Genomic DNA, 19,328 nt, shown 5'->3' on the forward strand with positions numbered 1-19,328 from the left:
ATATTGAATGACCTTCTCCCAGTGTTGAAATAAGCTATTATTTATCCTTAACAAACATGAAATGAAAACTAATATTATTATTTCTAAATGAAGATGATTTTGCTGAACTCTATCCACTTTAAAGTCATGCCCTGGGTGCTGTTTAACCAGGGGTATGTATCAATGTATTGGCAGATTGGTCAACCCATGTTTATGACTAATGGTTTAAATTTGTGCAATGACAATGCTTGTCTGGGAGACAGAACAAAACTTATTAAATAAAAACTGAAAAGCATTTTTTTTTGAGACTAAGTCTCCCAGGCTGGAAGTGAAACAGCCACTAATGGGTGCAAGCTCATCACTGATTGGTATGGACTTTTGATCTGCTGTTCTGTTTCCCACTTTGACCATATTCCGCCCCCCACCCCCAGGCTACCTGGCAGCCCCTTGCTTTCAAGGTTCAACATATTAGTGCTAGTATTAATTTGGACACCTGATTAACTTAGCACACTATAGCTCAGAATTCCTGAAGTCAAGAGATCTACCAGTCTCAGCTTTCCACAGTAGCAAGAATTATAGTTACTGCTTAGCTCACAAGCAGATTTTTATATAAGTACTTTCTTTAATTAGTATACATCAGTGTTGCTACCCCCTTTCTTTCAAAGTAAATGTGATGAAATGCTCGTGAATGCATTAGTAAGCTATCTTTTTATCTTTTCTTTTGATGGATGGGGCAGAAACCCCTTCAGAGAATGCTTATGTTTAATGGAGCATGAGGGTCTTAAGTAAGAGTTAATGTCAAGAGTCAGATTGTAAATTCTAGCTCTGACTTTCCTTTAGCTTTTCTGACTGGCCTTTAAAAAAAGAAATGTAAATGATACGACTCACTGTCATCTTGAGCTTATAAGTTAATTATCTCTTCTTATCTTATTAACTGTGACTGCTCCACTGATGTGCATACTTTCTAATCTGGGAATTGTAATTAACCCCCCCCCCAAAAAAAAGAAATAGAATGTATTAGATGAATTGTAAACATGGCAGCTACTGAATCTTAATTGTGGCTAAATAGAAATTCAACCTTTATGTGAACTAGTGTAGAGCTTAAGCTAGCTCATGTTAAGAAACTTTATTACTTCCTTAAACAACATTTTATGATTACTTTCATATCAACTGGTTTCTGTGTTAACAGTAGTAAATAGATGGAACTCTTAACTGCTTTCTTCCTCCCCACAATACCCACATCAGGAATTTTTTAGTCAGCTGGATCAGAGGGTACTAAATGCCTTCCTGAAAGCTTGTGATGAGCTAACTGACATCCTCCCAGAGCAAGAACAGCAGGGTCTACAGGAAGCTGTTAGAAAACTCCATAAACAATGGAAGGTGAGTAATTATGTGAAAGAAATTCCATTTGCCATGATTGAAGAGTGACAGACTGAATGTATTAAAACTGAATCCCCTAGCAGCAGTGTGGGGAAATTATTTGCACCAAATTTCACTGACAAAAGTATGATATCTAAAATATTTAGAAAACTGACACAAATATAGAAGACCCACAGTCACTCCCCAGTAGGTAAGTGGATAAGGGATATATGATCAACAGTTTTTAAAAGAATTGCAAACTATAAATGAACACATGAAAACATGTTCCAAATTACTAATATTGAGACAAATGCAGTTTTAAACATTTCTGGAAGATTTCACATCACACCATTCAAATTAGGAAAGATTGTAAAAAAATGTTAATAGTTAATACTGAAAGGACTGTGGAAGAACAGACACAGCAGTGCAGTGTTGCTGGAGTTATGAAGTCACACAGCAATCCTGGATATCAGACTGGAATTATGCAAGAAATGTGACAAAACTGTCTATATCATCCAATCCAGTGACCCAAAGATGTGGCATATATCTCAAGAAAATCAAAGATAGGAAAAAAAAGGTCAAATATATGCCATAAAGTAAATAGAAACACTCCAAAAATTTTTGCTGAACTTTTCTTTTTGCATCATTTACATTTCCTACTGCATTCCTCCCCCCACCCAGAGAGCCATGTGTTATATTAAAGAAGAAAATAAAAAGGAAGAGAAAAGTTCAGTTAGAATAACCAAAATATCTGATGTTACATACAGTTTCCACATCCATGTACCTCAGGATGTGCAGGACGCTTTTTAGCTGGGAAATAAAAAAAAAATTACTTTCCATAGCTTGCTATTTCAGTTCAAATCTCTCTCATCACAATCACCATTGTTGCACTCCCTTGGTCTTCTTTGTGAAATGTAGGATCTCCAAGGAGAAGCTCCCTATCATTTACTTCACCTAAAGATAGACGTGGAGAAAAACAGATTTCTAGCTTCAGTAGAAGAGTGCAAATCAGAACTTGGTCGAGAGAACAAGTTGGTGCTACAGGAAGGCAGTGAAAAGATCATTCAAGAGCATAAGGTATGTCTCATGCACCACCAAGTGGACCTTAGTGGAATTTTGTGGAATTCATGCAAAGGTAATGAACTATGATAGTCTGGCCTGAGACCAAAACCACAGAATGGCTCCATTTCCCAAGGGAGAATATTTTTGTTTTCTGTACAAATGTAGACACCTTTTTGCAACTTCCTGTATGCAGTACTTATACTGTCAGCTATTTCTCATTAGATTTTCTTCAGCGACAAAGGACCCCATCATCTTTGTGAGAAAAGGTTACAGCTGATTGAAGAGCTCAGTCTGAAACTTCCAGTCCGTGACCCCATTAGGAATACGCCAGAGAACTGTCAAGCCACTCTCAGAGATCTTAAAGCTATGATTGATAGCACTTATAAGAAATTGATGGAAAATCCAGATAAGTGGAGAGATTACAAGACTAGGTATGTATTCCTGGGAGTTGGACAAAAGTTTTAATAGAACAGTTCTAGCATAGTGGCTATATTAATTTTGCTGTACATTGACCAATTATTTGTAAAAAAAAAAAAAACCCAAAAAAACATTTTTCCGTTGCCTATAATGTCTAAAGGATTGTGTTTGGTGTTATGGGGAAATACAAAAATAGATAATACACAAGGTTTCTGCCCTCAGGGAACTTACAGTCTGATTAGGGAAGATGACCTAAGATGTACAAAAATAATTATAATATGACGTGAATTTTATTTTATTTAATAAACAGGTGAAAAATGGGTGTCATAATTTTAACTTTTTTATGTATATAAATATTGCTATTAATAGACTGTAAAACTTCTGGTAGCTCCATTAATGTCGCATTGTAGAACCACTTATAGCATGGAGGTGATCCCAGATTCTTCAAGGATACATCAGAAGAGTATGGCCATTTGGAAAAAGTTGGGTGGACCTAGTGACAGATCATATATCTGTTGTCCAAGGATCATACTAGCTAATTTTGAGGTGGATCCGTCACCATGCTGGCTCAGAGTATTGACTGCTTTAGCAACTGTACATCTAGAAAAAGCCTTTTCAGAATGTGTAGAAAGTTTGTGGCCTATTTCAATAGAAAAAGTACCCACCCTGATGAAAATCACAGGTTCTCAAAGTACAGAAAAAAAATACTCCTATGTAGCACATGGCATTGACTATACCTTGTTGTCAGGCACTTGACCACCAGAGGTAGTGAATAAGAAAAGCATAATATAAGAGGGCTTAGGATGCCTTCCAGTATGGGGATTCTGGTCCTGCCATTCATTGTCCAGGAATTCTCTACCTCATACAGGATTTGAGGGCAGGCTCCCCAACCTTCTAGGGCCAGTAGAATAATCCTCCACCCAGTGTTGTGAAGATTACACAAAATCAACTTGTGTGACCCAATTCCAGGTGATTGAGATATGGGAATTCCAGGAGTAAGGCTAGACCCAGGCCCCAGGGCAGACCTACATCTGAGCAAGATACCAGCCTGTTTAACTATTATTAACACCAGACCATCCTCCTTGTCCTCCAATAGCAAGGCCAACTTTGTTAAAAAGAGATTTTTCTTTTCTTCAGAGGACATATTTATTGAAGTGTTACTGAATTTGGGGGATTTTTAAAAAATAATGTCTGAATAATTAAGTCCTTATGTACCACTATGACATTCTTTTTTTCTTGTCATGAGATGATGCTTGTTTTGTTTTAGATTTTCTGAACTCTCATCTTGGATATCTGCAAAAGAGAGAGAGTTGCAGCTGATGAAGCAGGAAGCCAAAGATACTACCACATATGGGAAGTCCAAACTTGCTGCAGAGGTTGGTTCCTGCCCTGTATTTGCATTATATCTGAAGATTTCCTGTTTCTTTTCTTTTTGCTTGACTAGATAGTACAGCAGTAACCTTTTTACTTTTAATATGTAAATACTGGCAGTATGTGATGAATAAAAATCCTGAGAGACAGAGTTTCTAGGTAATTAATAATCTATTTATTAATTAGGCTAGCTAATAATAAATAAATTGACGGTCAGTGGTTTCAATATGCAACCAAAGACAAAAGCCATGGAAAGCCTGAAAGCTTTAAAAGATCCTTGAAAGGGAATTCCCTTGACAACTGAAAATCAGCCTTGATTGGTAGACATCTAATGAGGAGGCGAACTAGAAGTCTTCAGCTATTCCTGCTGAGAATGTGGCTTGATCATGAGATTCAGTCTACTCCAGCAATCTGGACAGGGGACTATATCTCCATCCAGATCACTCTGGTTGGTTTTCTTCTTTGTGAGCTGGGTCACCCTAAACTCCAACGGAGGGCTACAAGGATAGGGGCTCTTCTGGATAGGAACCTGCCTAGATTGGATTTCTGTTTCTACTCTAAACAGATAAAGTCTCCTAGTTGGGTGGGATCAGAAGAGCATGTACCTTGAGAGCTGAGACAATCTCATCAATTAGTCATAACTTTCAGAGACTGACTCATTACAGGGGGTCCATCTTAAATGAGGAAATAAAGGAGAAAAGTGTGGATCCTAATTTAATAATTGATTATTAATATAATAATGAAATGATTTCTCTCACAGTGTAATGATAGGTATAAGTTAGAATACCTAGGGGACTTCCTTTGAGAGTTATTTGAATTATGTATATTATTTGGGTGGCTTTTCCTAGTTTTCCTACCAAAAAAGGTTAAGAATGATTTTTGTGTTATACACAACTATCAAGTGAAGCTGCTTCATGAGGATTTTAGGATTTGGTTCTGGCCAAGGATAGTTTTCAAGGTGGGTCTCAATTGAAGATTTGTGTGTGTATGTAAATAATGCAACAGAAATATAAGAGAACAATATTAAACAAACCAAGAGTAGTATAGGCAATAAAGATTGATGTCTAGATATACAAAGATCTACAAAGTTCTCTAATTCAAGCCTCTTATTTTTCAAAAGAGGAAAGTGTGTGGGACAAAAACCACTACTCAAAACCAAGACAAAGACTTAGATACCTTGAAAGCAGAAAGGAGTTTATTGCTTTCTCATGAAAAAGGGTACCACCCCTCATCACACTAATGGCACCAGCCAGGGAGTACAAGTTGATTACAGAAAGCAAGGCTTATTTATACCCTAACGTGAGCTCCTCCTTCCTAACCCCCTACCCTTTATCCCATTGGCGGGGCTTCAGGGGGCACAATCTATTCATGGAAGTTTTGCAAGGGTAAACAGTTTAGGTTGAGGGTAGAGCTATTCTTTCTGCCATGTGCTTAAAAAAAACAACAGGGGGGGGGGGGGCTTGACAAGGTCAGGAGGGAGTGTGTTTTAACAATACAATTAAATTCCTTGAGAAGACCATCTACAACAGGTGCCTCCAATTTCTCTCCTCTCACTCTTTTCTTAACCTCTTACTATCTGGCTTCTGACCTTATCATTTAACTGAGACAGCTTTCTCCAAATGACCAGTGATCTCCCAATTGCTGCCCTTTGTGAGAACTATTAACACGAACTATTAACCCTTTCAGGAGGCTTCACTTCTGAGAGATCATTTCTCACAAAAGGGAGACTCAGGGAGGGTAAATCACTTGCCAAAGCTTACATAGTGAGTGACAGAGCTGGGATTTAAATCCAAATTTCTTCAAATCAACAAGTAATTTCCTGCCCTTCAGATTTTAAAGTATTACAGAACTATAATAACTGATAGTTCTGTAATACTTTAAAACCTAAAAAAATGCTTATATATATTATTCCATTGTTATACCTCACAATAATTCCCTAAGGTACTACAAATATTATCCACACTTTACAGATGAAGAAACTGAGTCAGAGAAGTTTAGTGATTGACATCTAGCTCATGTTACCACACATTTCTCTCGGAGTGGGGCCACAGAAAACTCATCTAGGTACTCTTTGCCCATATATTTCCTTCTATTTTCTTATGTCCTACATTATTCTTCTCTCTACTTAGCGTGTTGAAAGAAGCTGTGATTTCCATAAGGTAAACACCAGCAGTGTTTGTTAAAGGTGAGACTTGAACCTAGGTTCTCCAGATTCTGATGCAGCCCTCTGTCTATTATGCTTCATGATAACTAATAAAAATGAAATTGCTAAATCTAACCCATCCATGTATAAAAGATTGTAGTCTGTTTTGTGTGCACTAAGCTAATTGCATATATAGGGTAAGAACATCTCAGCTAACATTTCTCTATAGCATCTAGAGATTATATGGACACAGATGAAAATAAGTATGGAATGCATACGTGGATTTTCTGACACCTCTATCGTTGATGACAATTTAATTCAAAACACTTTTATTGAGATGCCCATTATGTGTCTAGTACTAAGTGAACTCAAAATCTGCTCTCAAGGAGATCAGTAGCAGGAAAGGCAAATATACAAATATAACAAAAGGGAGAGTGAGAAGAACAAAGATGGAGTGCAAAAGATAGGATTGGTTTAGACTTTGAAGAATTTGGCAACTGATCAGGGCAGCTAGTGGTGCAGTAGATAGAGCACCGGCCCTAGAATCAGACATGAGTTCAAAACTAGCCTGAGACACTTACTAGCTATGAGACTCTGGCAACTCATTTAACCCTGTTTGCCTCAGTTTCCTCATATATAAAATGAGCTGGAGAAGGAAATGGTGAACCACTCCATTATCTTTGCCAAGAAAACCCCCGAAAGCGTCATGAAGAGTCAGACACGATAGAAATAACTAAACAACAAGTAAAAAAATAACTGAAATTATGGGTCTCAGTAACTGGGACAGTGATGGCACTAGCAGCAGAAGTAGACATGTTATGGAGAGGGGCAAATTTTTTGGGGGGTAGATGATATATATAGATGGATATCAATTTTTAACCAAAAATAACTTTAAATAGCACCCAGTTAAATAGCATCTAGTTAAATAGCATCTAGTCAAGTCACTTCTTTTGACAGATGAAGAAACTGAGGCTCAAAGAAGTTAAACTGAGTCTGAGGTAACAACAGAGCGTCTAAGTGTAGCCTTCCAGAACTCCACTGGAAATATAGAACAGAATCTTTGGGGAGAGGTTATGGATATAAGGGGTCTCAAAAATCTCAGTTCAGTTTTAAGGCTTAATAACTTAAAACAGTAGTAAAACTTTTGAAACATATTGTATATTTGGCAGTTATCATCAGAGGAGTGATAATCATGAAGCCTTGGGACTAATTAGGTAAGATCACCTGGATGGTGAGACTACAGAGGAAAGGGCCAAGATTCTGAAGAACCTTGGGATACAGCCATGTTTAAGAGGCAGAAGAATGAGTGCCAACAAAGTGACTGCAGGGGTCAGAGAGGTGGAAGGAAGGGAACCACTTCAAGAAGCATGACCATTGTGTCAACTGCTCCTTAGACTTTGTCGCATTTAACCATGGTTCACAGATAACGTTTTGATGAATTTTGTGTGCAGGAAATTAGAGATGAGATGAGCAAACAAGGAGAGAATCTTGGTTGGTTGAAGGCTAGGCTGAAAACTCTTACTGAAGTTTCTGCTGAGGAAGAAATCCAGAAGCAAGATGATGAACTCACAAAACTCTCAAGTGACTTCAAGGGCCTCATAGCTTTGCTGTCAGAGGTAAAGTTATATAAGTAATGTGCAGCTCTTTTGAAAACTATGCTAAGTTCCTTATATGGATAGTTTTAATTTATTTTAATCAAAATCAGAGTAAAAAATAACACCATGAAATATATATTATTAATACAGAGGTTGCCAAAGCTAATCTACAGTATTAAAAAAAAATGTGTCCCATTACAATATTAATGATTTAATTTAAACATTTAACAAACATTTATTTTCTCTTCTTCCCATGTATCCCCCTATAGGAAAAATAAAATAAAAATTAAATCCTTTGTAATAATTAGGGTAGTTAGTTTTGAAGTTTTAGCAAAGTTTCTAGGCTAAAATTAGTGTACTGATTCAGTTTTCCGCTTCAACAATGACAACAAACCCACAAATATTTTAATAGTAATTTATGTGACCTTTCTCTAGGACATGGATTATGCTTAATTGTCAGGGGTCTTCCTCTTTTTTTTTTAATTCAAAAGTTTGGTGAACTATGAGATACAGTCATTTATTTAAAGGGAAACAGTAAAACATTTGTAACATTTCACACTGATTCTTAAAAAGAATGATTTTGGAGCAGCTAGGTGGTGCAGTGGATAGAGTACTGGCCCTAGAGTGAGAAGCACCTAAATTCAAATCCAGCCTCAGACACAAGGCTTACTAGCCATATGCCTCTGGGCAAGTCACTTAGCTCCAATTACCTTGCCCTCCCCCCAAAAAAGAGTGATTTTGATTCAGTAGAATGTGTCAGATGAAGTCTTTTTTTCCTGAATGCTATGTATTAAATATAGTGTTTTTGCTTGAAAGTATAATTAGAGATTTATAGATATGCTATATACTACAAGAACAAAATAAAATAATGTCCATTTTACTTTTGTTTTTTAAATTATTAATATCCTTGAAGCATTTTAACATAAATTAGTTCTATCCAGTGTTATATGCATCATGGATTTATTTGTGTGTTTCTTTTTTTTTTAGGTTGAAAAGATGCTAAGCACTCTTGGGGATCGTGTCCAGTACAAGGAAATTGCAAAAAACTCCCTTGAACAGTTAATTAACACGTCCAAAGAAGTTCAGGAGCAAGCAGAAAAGATCTTAGACACTGAAAACTTAATTGAAGCCCAGCAGTTACTTCTACATCATCAGGTAGGATGTGTCTTTAATTTTATTGCATTTCCTATGGTCAGCTGTGTGGCACAGTGTATAGAGCTCTGGGTCTGAAGTCAAGTAAGCCCTGAGTTTAAATCTATCCTCAGACATTTTTCCAACTGTGAAACTCTAGGCAAGTCACCTCTTTGCCTCTGTTTCTCCTGTTAAAAAATTGGGATAATATTAGCACCTAGCTCCCAGGGTTGTTATGAGGGTCAAATTAGGTAATAATCGTTAAGGGCTTAGCACAGTGCCTAGAACATAGTGAGTGCTATATATGTGTTTTCAATAATAATTATTATTAATAGATTACTAATTATTATTATTATTTCTATTAGTGAATTAAACCCAGAGAGATGTATAGAACAGAGATGTCCAACACTTGGTCCACTGGCCACATATAACTCACAAAACTCCACAGAGGGGCCAAACCAGAGCAAAGTGTAATTGGGAAATATTTTTTAAAATAAATAAAACTACAATAAAACAAAGATAATGTCATATTTTAAAACTAAATCAATGGATGGCCTTCAGGAATCCTTACCAAAGGTTTCATGGCCCTTGTTTCTATTTGAGTTTGACATCAATTATACAGAACACTCACCCTTTCAGAAAATCTGGGCTGCATGGTCAAAGGATTTGGTAACATTCTGTTCTTAGTTGAAATGTCTCAGTTGGTACTGAGAAGTATCTTCACGTTAAGGAATCTGATGATAACAAAAAGCAGAAGAAAAAAATAAGAACCAAATATGACATTAACTTTGAAAACCTTCCTTGAAAGTGTTGCCTCTAATGGAAAAGAAGAATGTAAGGATAATTTACTGCAAGCTCATTATGCTAATATAATTATGTTAAACAGTTTTCTGTTTCCTTATCTCCCCCACTGCATTTCCACTCTCTCTTTCTCTAATTATTCTTTCTTGAACACATATACTACACATTGTCATACCATTTGCTATGCCTGGTATGCTCTTTTTCAAATCTGCCTTCGAGGCTTCCGTTCTTCCATGAAACCTCGGACTTCCCCAGCACAGAATGATTATAATGCTTGTTTCCCTTATGTACTAATCACTCTTTACTTTATATTATGTTTGCTTGATTTTTCTTCTTTTTTTTTCTTTGAGCAGGGGTGGGGAACCTGCGGCCTTGAGGCCACATGTGGCCCTCTAGGTCCTCAAGTTCGGCCCTTTGAATCCAAATTCACAGAACAAATCCTCTTAATAAAATAATTTGTTCTGTAAAACTTGGGCTCCATCAAAAGGCTGAACCCTTAGAAGGCTACACGTGACCTCGAGACCACAGGTTTCCCACCCCTGATAAGGATATTATATTATTTACACTTATTTCTCAGACCCCCATATTCATCTAGCATGACACCTTCACACATTAGACATTTAAATGTTCGTAGAATAAATAAAATGGGGCAGTTAGGTGGCGTAGTGTATATAGAATGCCTGGCTTGGAGTCAGGAAATCTCATCTTCCTGAGTTCAAATCCAGCTTCAGCTACATACTAGCTGTGTGACATCAGGCAAGTCACTTAATCCTGTTTGCCTCAGTTTCCTCATCTGTCAAATTCCCTGGAGAAGGAAATGGCAAACCACTTCAGTTATTTTTGCAAGAAAATGCCAAATGGGGTCACAGAATCGAAAACAATTGAACAACAAAAAAAACTTTTTGTTTATTGTTTTCTTGTCTCTGCTTGCTTTACTTTGCATCAGTTCCTGTCTTCCCATGGCATATGCTTTTTAAAAGATGCAAAAATAAGTTGATATTTTTATAGACTTCACTGTTACCTCTGAAAAATAATAGGTCAGTGGGTGTTTTAAAAGTTAATGTGCATGAAATGAAGATTTGTTTGCATATTGCTCCCATTTATTTCACATTGTTTGTATGTTGATGAATAAATTTTAATTTTGTGTTGGTTTAACTTACGGAACAGCATCATCGATATTTTCATTTCTATTTTTCCCTTTCTGAAAAATCCCTGTAGATTTTTGACACATTCCACAGATTAATCACAATCCCTAATGTATTCAACTTTTTCTACATTAGCAAAAGAGTTACTTTGGATTTGGACCTGTATTTTATTTTTTAAGCAGTAAAGGAATCTCTTTCTCTCTCTCTCTCTCTCTCTCTCTCTCTCTCTCTCTCTCTCTCTCACACACACACACACACACATACACACACACACACTTCTTCTTTTTCAACAAATGAATTATTTTACCAAATACATTTCATGTGTAAAGCACAAAATAGACCTTTTGACACAATTTTTAAGTGATGTAACTCGTGTTGTTTTTCTAAACTAAAATATTTATAAATAAGGTCCATCTCTGCCTAACGTAGACTCTTTGTTGCTATTAATAGTTATTCCCTCACTTGAAGGATAGTTACTGCCCACACTGCATGCTTTTGTATGCACTTTTCCATCCTCTGTTCAAGTGTGGGTGTGTACTTCCCTTCTTAGCTGTGGGAGAAATTAATATGTATATCCATCTGTTTAACAAATCCTTTCAGCAAAAGACCAAGAGAATCCATGCAAAGAAGAAAGATGTACAAGAGCAGATTGCCAGGGCTAAGCAGGATGAAGGTGGGCTACCTAGCAGAGTCCAAGAAGACCTTAAGAAGCTGGAGGATACGTTAGAGAACATGGAGCAGAATAGGGAAAAGCAGGAGCGCCGCCTACAGGTGAGACTTAAAAAAGCAATGGTGTCTTCAAAAGTTCTCCCAAGTAAAAAAATGATGTTGACCTACCTATTGTCTAACTCTAGGTAGCTCTTTTCATCTTGGCAGGGTACAGAAAAAAGCATGGATATTTTTAGTCCTGATTTTTCTGTTGGAACATATATGTTAATTTTTGTAATCAGGTTGACTTTTATTCAGTACTGTTTGCCCCTCAGTTCTAGTAATAGATTAACAGAAAATGCTTTAGAAACCAACAAGTCCAACTCCTTTTTACCCCATAGTTGAGGCCTAGAGAGATTAGTCTCTACTAGACACTGGACAGTAAACTTTCTTAGGATGCTAGTGTATTAAATTGGCAACTGAATAAAAGTAACTGGAATTTGAAGGGTTGCAACTCTCCCAGTTAGGGTCCACGTAAAAAAAAATGATGCTTTGATATTCTTCATTAATTTATAACTTATTATACTATTTAACTTTTTTTTCTTTAGGTGACAATAAGAAAGTGGGAGCGCTTTGAAACAAACAAAGAAACAGTGGTCAGATACCTTTTTCAAACAGGTTCCAGCCATGAACGTTTCTTGAGTTTTAGCAGCTTAGAGAGCCTGTCCTCAGAACTGGATCAGACAAAGGTATAAGTGATATGATCTAGTCCTTTGTTAAATGTTTAGCCTGAAATAATTCAGTGTTTCCCCCTTTTTTTTCAGATAAAGAAAAACAGAGCACATTTGTCCAAAACAGAACAATGAATGGTTGTTAGCGTTATATGTGGGTATTAAGAGGCTGGTTACCACTCTGGCTAAGATGATGATTTACTAAGCTAATAAGGTACTAGGTACTAAGATGGTGTTACTAGGTACTAAAAGCAGGTATATAGAGACCCTTGCTTTATATTTTGTGAGGTTTACAAGGAGAGTGCTAAGTTCAGTTCAATTCATTGCACTCATATTTAAATGACGCACAGAATTATAGAATGCAAGATTTTTAAGAGAACTCAGAAGCCATCCATCCCAACCCAGCCTATGGCTGAAAATCTCCTTCTGCTATGTAACTAACAAGTAGTTATCCAGCCTCTTCTACAAGACCTCCAGGGAGGGGAAATGCTCAACCTTCTTTCAAAATTTTTGATACCATTAGATGTTAGGAAGATTTTCCCTACATCAAACCTAAACCTATCTCTTTGGAACTTGTACTCATTCTGCCCTTTGAAGTCAAGCAGAACAGGCCTCTTCAATATGACAATCTTTCAAATATCTTTTCTTGGCTAAACATACTTAGCTGCTGTAACTGATCCATAAATGGCGTGAATTTGGGGACCTTACTTATCCTAGTTACCAATTCTCTCCATATTATCAATGTCCTTCCTAAATCAAGTGAGATAACATTTGTAAAGTGCATACTACAATTCCTTACAACCAATAAGTGCTTAATAAATGCTTTTCCCCTTCCCTTCCCCCTAAAATATGACACCTAAAATGGGACATAGTGATACAGATGTCACCTTACCTGGGCTGAGTACTGTTGAATTATACAGTATTATACAATAGCCTATGGCCTACCAAACAGGTTTGTGACTTTATAAGAACAAAGATAATGTTCCTTTCTCTCTGAATATTCCATTTGCTCATTTGATTACCATTAGGAAGTTTCTGTCTCTCTTTCTATTATTAAAAAGTTTACATGAACACTTTCTATAAAACTCTTGAAGATTTTTTCAGTTACAGTTCTATTCTCCCTTAAGGCTGTATAGGTTTATAATTTTTTCATATCATGTCATACTTGTACTGTACCATGCCATGCCATACTGTACCATACTAGAACATACCATACCATGTCATACTATGCCATGCCATGCCATGCCATCCTATCCCATCCCATCTCATATCATATCATAACATATCTCTCTCTCTGAATACCTGCATTTGTTCTTGCATTATTTAAGAATTCATTTGTCCTTTCTATATTACGAATTCTTAATTTTTACTAATTAACAAAGCTACCCTGGGGTGGAAAAAAGGCCAAAGGCTGGTAGATTATTAGAAAGTCTAGGCTTTGCATATGAGTACTTTCTTTAGTAGAGAGTCAAAAGATTTTGAATGTGATGAGTACTGAATAACATCATAAAAAATGAAACTGACCATATCTTAATGAATTTGAAATTACCTATTACAGATATTATCAGTCATTTCAGAATTAGCTGTTTATAATCAGATCATTAACTGGTTAGCCTGATTAAACAACTATATTAGAAAAAATTAATCATGGGGGCCAAGAATTAGGACATACTGCTTGAGACTAAAGATTGACTTTAAAATAACAGCAAAAAAAAAACTCAGTGTTTTTTTAAGAAGTTCAAGTGAGACACTACTTATAAAACCCTTTCCAAATGTTAAAGTTTGACATAAATGTTAATTGTGATACCATTAGTAAAATGGAAAATGGGAAAAAAATTAAAGATGTTGAATCTATCAACATTTATTTGAAAAATTTAACCAATACTAAAAAGTCATTACTATTAGTAGGTTAAAAGAGTCCGAAAACATCACTTCACTCAATAAATATTTAATCTTCTTTTGAAAGAGACTTGGGAGCTGAGTGCAACTCACTTTCTGGTACAAATTGATTTGAAAAACATTATGAGGAGGATCACAACAGAAAGAAGCAGAGGATTATCGTAAGAACATATGTCAATAAAATGGAAGAAAGATAAACAGACTTAAAATGAAACAGATCTGCTTTCATGTTTATTGCCATGTATTGTTTTTGACAATCATAAAACTATGGTATTTGTATCCTATCACCTCCATTTTATATGAACTATGTTTGAAAATGTCAGTAGCGCTGGAGACTCCTAAATCAGGAAGACTGGTTAGATCAGATCAAATACATATGGCAGAAATCCATATTGAAGTTGATACCAATTTCAAAGCATATGGAAATTAATTTCAAGATGTTCTACATACAGGAAGATTTTAATAGAATAGGAAAGATCTTAGATAGATTTTTTATGGGATAAAAGTGACGGGGGCAGCTAGGTGGCAGAGTGGAGAAAGCACTGACACTGAAGTCAGGAGGACCTGAGTTCAAATCTGATTTCAGATTCTTGTTAGCTGTGTGACCCTAGGCAAGTCACTAAAAAAAAAGTGAAGGAGAAAATACCACCAACTTCTGAAGCATATATTTGTTTTGCTCATCTATAAATAAGAATGGTGTATTTCATGTATCAAGGTCATTCTTGCTAAAAACATAAAGAGGATACTTGCAGGCTTTTTCAATTATTTTCTACATTAGATTATTTCTGGCAATGAAATGAGAAGTGTTGAGAATACATGGTACCACTTGTATCTATTTTTTATTACAAACTTAATAACTATAAAGAGAATAACCAATATACAAGAAGGGATGAACTAATATATTAAAAATCTAAGCCTATTGTACTGTATTTTTAACAAAAAAAAGGAGCATATTAACAAAACCCAAAATTGTGTTCTGTGTCCTCTCCTGAGATCATTTGAAATTCTTTTTCCCTTGGTTTTCATTTTTTAAAAAAGTTTTATTCAACATACATAGTTTTCTTTGCTGACTTTAATTTTTTCATCACTTTTCATAGATATGTCCTTATTTCTTTGAACTTACATTTATCATCATATAATACCATAATATCCCATTATATTTATATACTATAATTTATTAGGGAATGTTTTCATTATTGTGTATTGTTTTAGATTCTCAAGTTTGGTAGAAAAGAGTTGTGCATCGTAATTCTTGATTATTTTCTTAATTTCTTTTGCCCTCATGATCTCTTCATTTCTAATTTTTAAATTTAGTTATTTTTGCTTCCTCTTTTCCTTTATGTGATTAGACTTGTTGATTGTTTATCCATTTTGTTGGTATTTACAAAAATTAGCTCTTAGATAGATTTATTATTTAACATTTTCAGTTGTATTACTATCTGTTCTGATTTTGGTTACAGATCTTTTTTGTTTTTAATAGTTGTATTATTGCTTTTCTTGGACTTTAAAATGCAAACTCAATTAATTGAGTTCTTTTTTTTTAAAGTGATATGGTCAATCAGTGCTCTAAATTTTCTTCAATGTTGCCTTGAATTAATATCATAGATTTTTATATGTGGTTTATATGTTGTTACTATCTTTGAATTCAGCTTCATTGCTATAATTTCTTCTTTCAGCTGGGGGCTTACTTAATAAATAATTTTATGTCCACTTGTATTCAAAGCTTTTACTTATTGTATCAAAATTTACTGTTATTGTTTTTTTTTTACTGATTTTATTGCATTGATATGTAAACAGAATATATAAAATCTATGGGATTGTTTACTGATCTATACCTTCTTCATGTCCTTACTCATACATTTTTTCTGTAATTTGTGCATGTATAATATATAATCAAAAGATTATATATTCTTTACTCTTCTCATTGGGGTACTTTAATATATCTACTAGATCTAGTTTGATTAATACTTGATCAATATCTGTAATTTCTTTCTTATCTTTTTGTTGGATTTGTTATATTCTAATTAGTAGGGTATTAAAAATATCCTTTTATTATACCTTTATATGAGATAAAGTGATTGAATCAATATATTTGTGGATTTTCACATTTTATTAGAAACTGATTTACATTGATTTACTAAAAGTGGTTTAACTTGACTGTTGTTCAAAGATTCTGTGTCTCTGTTAACTTTTCAAAGACTAAATTCCTCATGAATGTATATCTCTTGTCTTTACACAGCATATAATTTTTTGCTGGGTAGATAAATTCTTTGTTCATGATCAGTGGTTCTTAAAAGTGTTTATGGCACAGTCCAATTTATTTGATCATTTTTATCTCCCTTGAGAAGTCCACTGTGATCCTGATTGTTGTTCCTTGGTACGCTACTTTTGTTCTTTCTTTTTAGATATTAAGATTTTTTCCCCATTGGAGTTTGCCTATAATTTGTTTAATCTTGGGTTTTCCCTTATTAAGATCCTATGTAGTTTTCCTGGGGTGTTTTATATTTTCATTTGTTTTTGCTAATTCCAAAAAGTTTCCTAAATAACTTGTTGGAATAGCATGTTCTGATTCTTTTCCTTTTCTAAATTCTGTGGTATGCAAATAATTTGAGATTTCTGCATCCTTCCTTACTCTCTAGGTTAGTCACTTAAATTTGCATGATTTCCATTTTTTTTCCTGATAATTGTGTCATTTCCTAAGCTTCCCACTCCATCCACCTCCAATGGATCTTACTTCCTTGCAATGCTATTTTCTGCTGTGTTTAGTCTGATGTTATTGACTACTTCTCTTTAATTTTTGAGAGTTTCTGTCATGTTCTCCATATTAGTCATATTAAAAAAAAATTCTCCTGTTCTCTTTTTTAAAGCTTCTTTGAATTCTATGTCAGTGACTTCTGTGATCTTTTTCTAAACTTTTCCCCCTGATATTGTGATTTCCTTACCAATGTCAGTTCTTTTAAAGTTTATTTGAATGTGCATTTATCTATCTTGGGACATCTTTCAGTATATCTTGCATCATCAATATTCTTCCACTTTTAATTTTTGGTACTTTATTTGAAAGTGACCCCACAGTATATTATTATTTGTTCAATTTGATAATTTCCTGTTTCCAGGTGATTTTTATTTTCTTGTGTTTGTGTATGTGTATATTTTCCCTATTTTCTTTACTGTTTCTACTCTTGTTTTTTGAGTAGTTGGTCTCTTATTCAAACTCTAATTTGGCTATCTTAATAGGAAACTGTGCCTATTGTCCATTAATTTAAAAAGAGCATTTGAATCTCTAGAATAAAATCATGGACTACTCAGTGACAGATGCAGCTTTAGGAATGACTTTATTCAAAGAACATTTGAATATTTCTGTAAAGTGAAGTGAATGAGGTACAAATTGGAAAACTCATTCAATACAGGTATTTACCATTGTTGATTTAATTAAATTCAGCAAGCCACATGCAAGGCATAGTGCTTGGTGCCAAGAACACAAATACAAAATGAAAAGCACTCATAGAATATGTCATGTGCTGAGCCTAAATAAAATGATTCCCTATTGAAATTGATGGTCTAAAAATGACATCATTTTTGCACAATACTTGGCCTGATGTTAATTGTTTCCAGTCTGAAAGACTACAAAGCTTCTTTATTAATTCTGTAATGTGAACTTGACCTAACCACCATGCACACTGGAAAAAACAAAATGTGTGAAAAACACTGCTTACTCAATCATATGTGTGTATGTATGTGTACATATATGTGTGTATGTGTGTGTATACACACACACATATACACATATACATGTACACACACATGTATGACAAGAACTTCAGAAAGACAGTGAATGAAGCCCAGATTTGAGGAGAAGCTTAAACTGTATTGCGTAGGGGAACATAATTTCTATGATTCTACACACTTCTTCACTTCTGTAGAAGTCCATCTTTTTTAATACTAGTATTCTTCCACTGGTGACCTATTGTTTTGAATCATGGAACAGAAGAATTCTGAAGGAATCAAAGGTAGAAATAACATAAAGCTCAATGGAGAGATGTTTGGTTGGTAGAAATAGATCTGCAGAACATTTTTGGTAATGGTCTGAAAATTGACATGACATGAAAAATGACATGAAAAACTGGCTAAAAGATGTTATCAAAAAATGGATGACAAGGAAAAGAACTCCAGAAACAATAGAGGAATAGTTAGACTGGTACATTTGTACTCCTCCCTCCTCCAACTCCTGGTATTAAAAGAAAAGAAAATCCTACAGTGCTTGGGGTTGATCCTTTATGGAAGATTTATGCAAAAACATGAACTAATTGACTCAGATAAGCAGGCAGAGAATGGGTATAATTTGTAAGAGTGGAAGGAATCCCAGCACAGAAGAAAACATGACTCTAAGTACTAAATTAAAAAAAAAATCCCATTTATCTACTACTTTATAGTCACAAAGCACTTTACATACCTAATTTCAAAGCACAACACACCAACCTGGGGAAGTGGGTCAAGCTGATATTACCATCCCCACTTTTTAAAATTCACATTTATCTGGGGCCCCTAGGATAAAGCACTGGACTAGGAGTCATGAAAATCTGAGTTCAAATATAACCTCATATATTTAATACTTATTGATCCTGGAGATAATAGTGGCACCTACCTTCCAGGGTTGTTGTGAGAATCAAAATGGATAATATTTGCAAAGCACTTAACACAGAATCTTGCACATTATAATACACACATGATATGTGTTTTATAAATGCTTATTCCTTTTTCATATCTACTACTTTACAGTTACAAAATGCTTTCCATATATTATCTCAAAACACAGCATAGCACAACCACCTTGGGAAGTAGATCAGGTTAGCATTATTGTCTGCATTTTACAAATGAAGATCAATCAATGATCAATGATAAATAAGCATTTATCAAGTAATTAGTATATGCCAGGCATTGTGCTAAGTGCTGGGGATACAAAAAGAAGCAAAAGGTAGTCCATTCATTCAAGGATCTTACACTCTAAAGGGTGAGACAACATACAGATAAATACAAGATTAAAAAAAAA

General features: G+C 35.0%; 1 protein-coding gene across 1 annotated transcript in view; it reads left to right on the forward strand.

Moving 5' to 3' along the window:
• The window catches only part of SYNE1 (spectrin repeat containing nuclear envelope protein 1), a 552,931-nt gene that overhangs the window by 216,684 nt on the left and 316,919 nt on the right, over window positions 1-19,328 (forward strand). The window contains exons 24-31 of the mRNA XM_027857999.1: window positions 1,225-1,359; window positions 2,257-2,415; window positions 2,623-2,831; window positions 4,085-4,193; window positions 7,783-7,947; window positions 8,914-9,081; window positions 11,604-11,774; window positions 12,260-12,400. Of these exons, the coding sequence (XP_027713800.1) occupies window positions 1,225-1,359; window positions 2,257-2,415; window positions 2,623-2,831; window positions 4,085-4,193; window positions 7,783-7,947; window positions 8,914-9,081; window positions 11,604-11,774; window positions 12,260-12,400 (1,257 nt within the window). The remainder of the gene's footprint in view (window positions 1-1,224; window positions 1,360-2,256; window positions 2,416-2,622; window positions 2,832-4,084; window positions 4,194-7,782; window positions 7,948-8,913; window positions 9,082-11,603; window positions 11,775-12,259; window positions 12,401-19,328) is intronic.

The sequence above is a fragment of the Vombatus ursinus genome, unplaced genomic scaffold (assembly GCF_900497805.2).
Source record: "Vombatus ursinus unplaced genomic scaffold, bare-nosed wombat genome assembly UNPS02012602.1, whole genome shotgun sequence".
In the NCBI taxonomy this organism is placed as follows: domain Eukaryota; kingdom Metazoa; phylum Chordata; class Mammalia; order Diprotodontia; family Vombatidae; genus Vombatus; species Vombatus ursinus.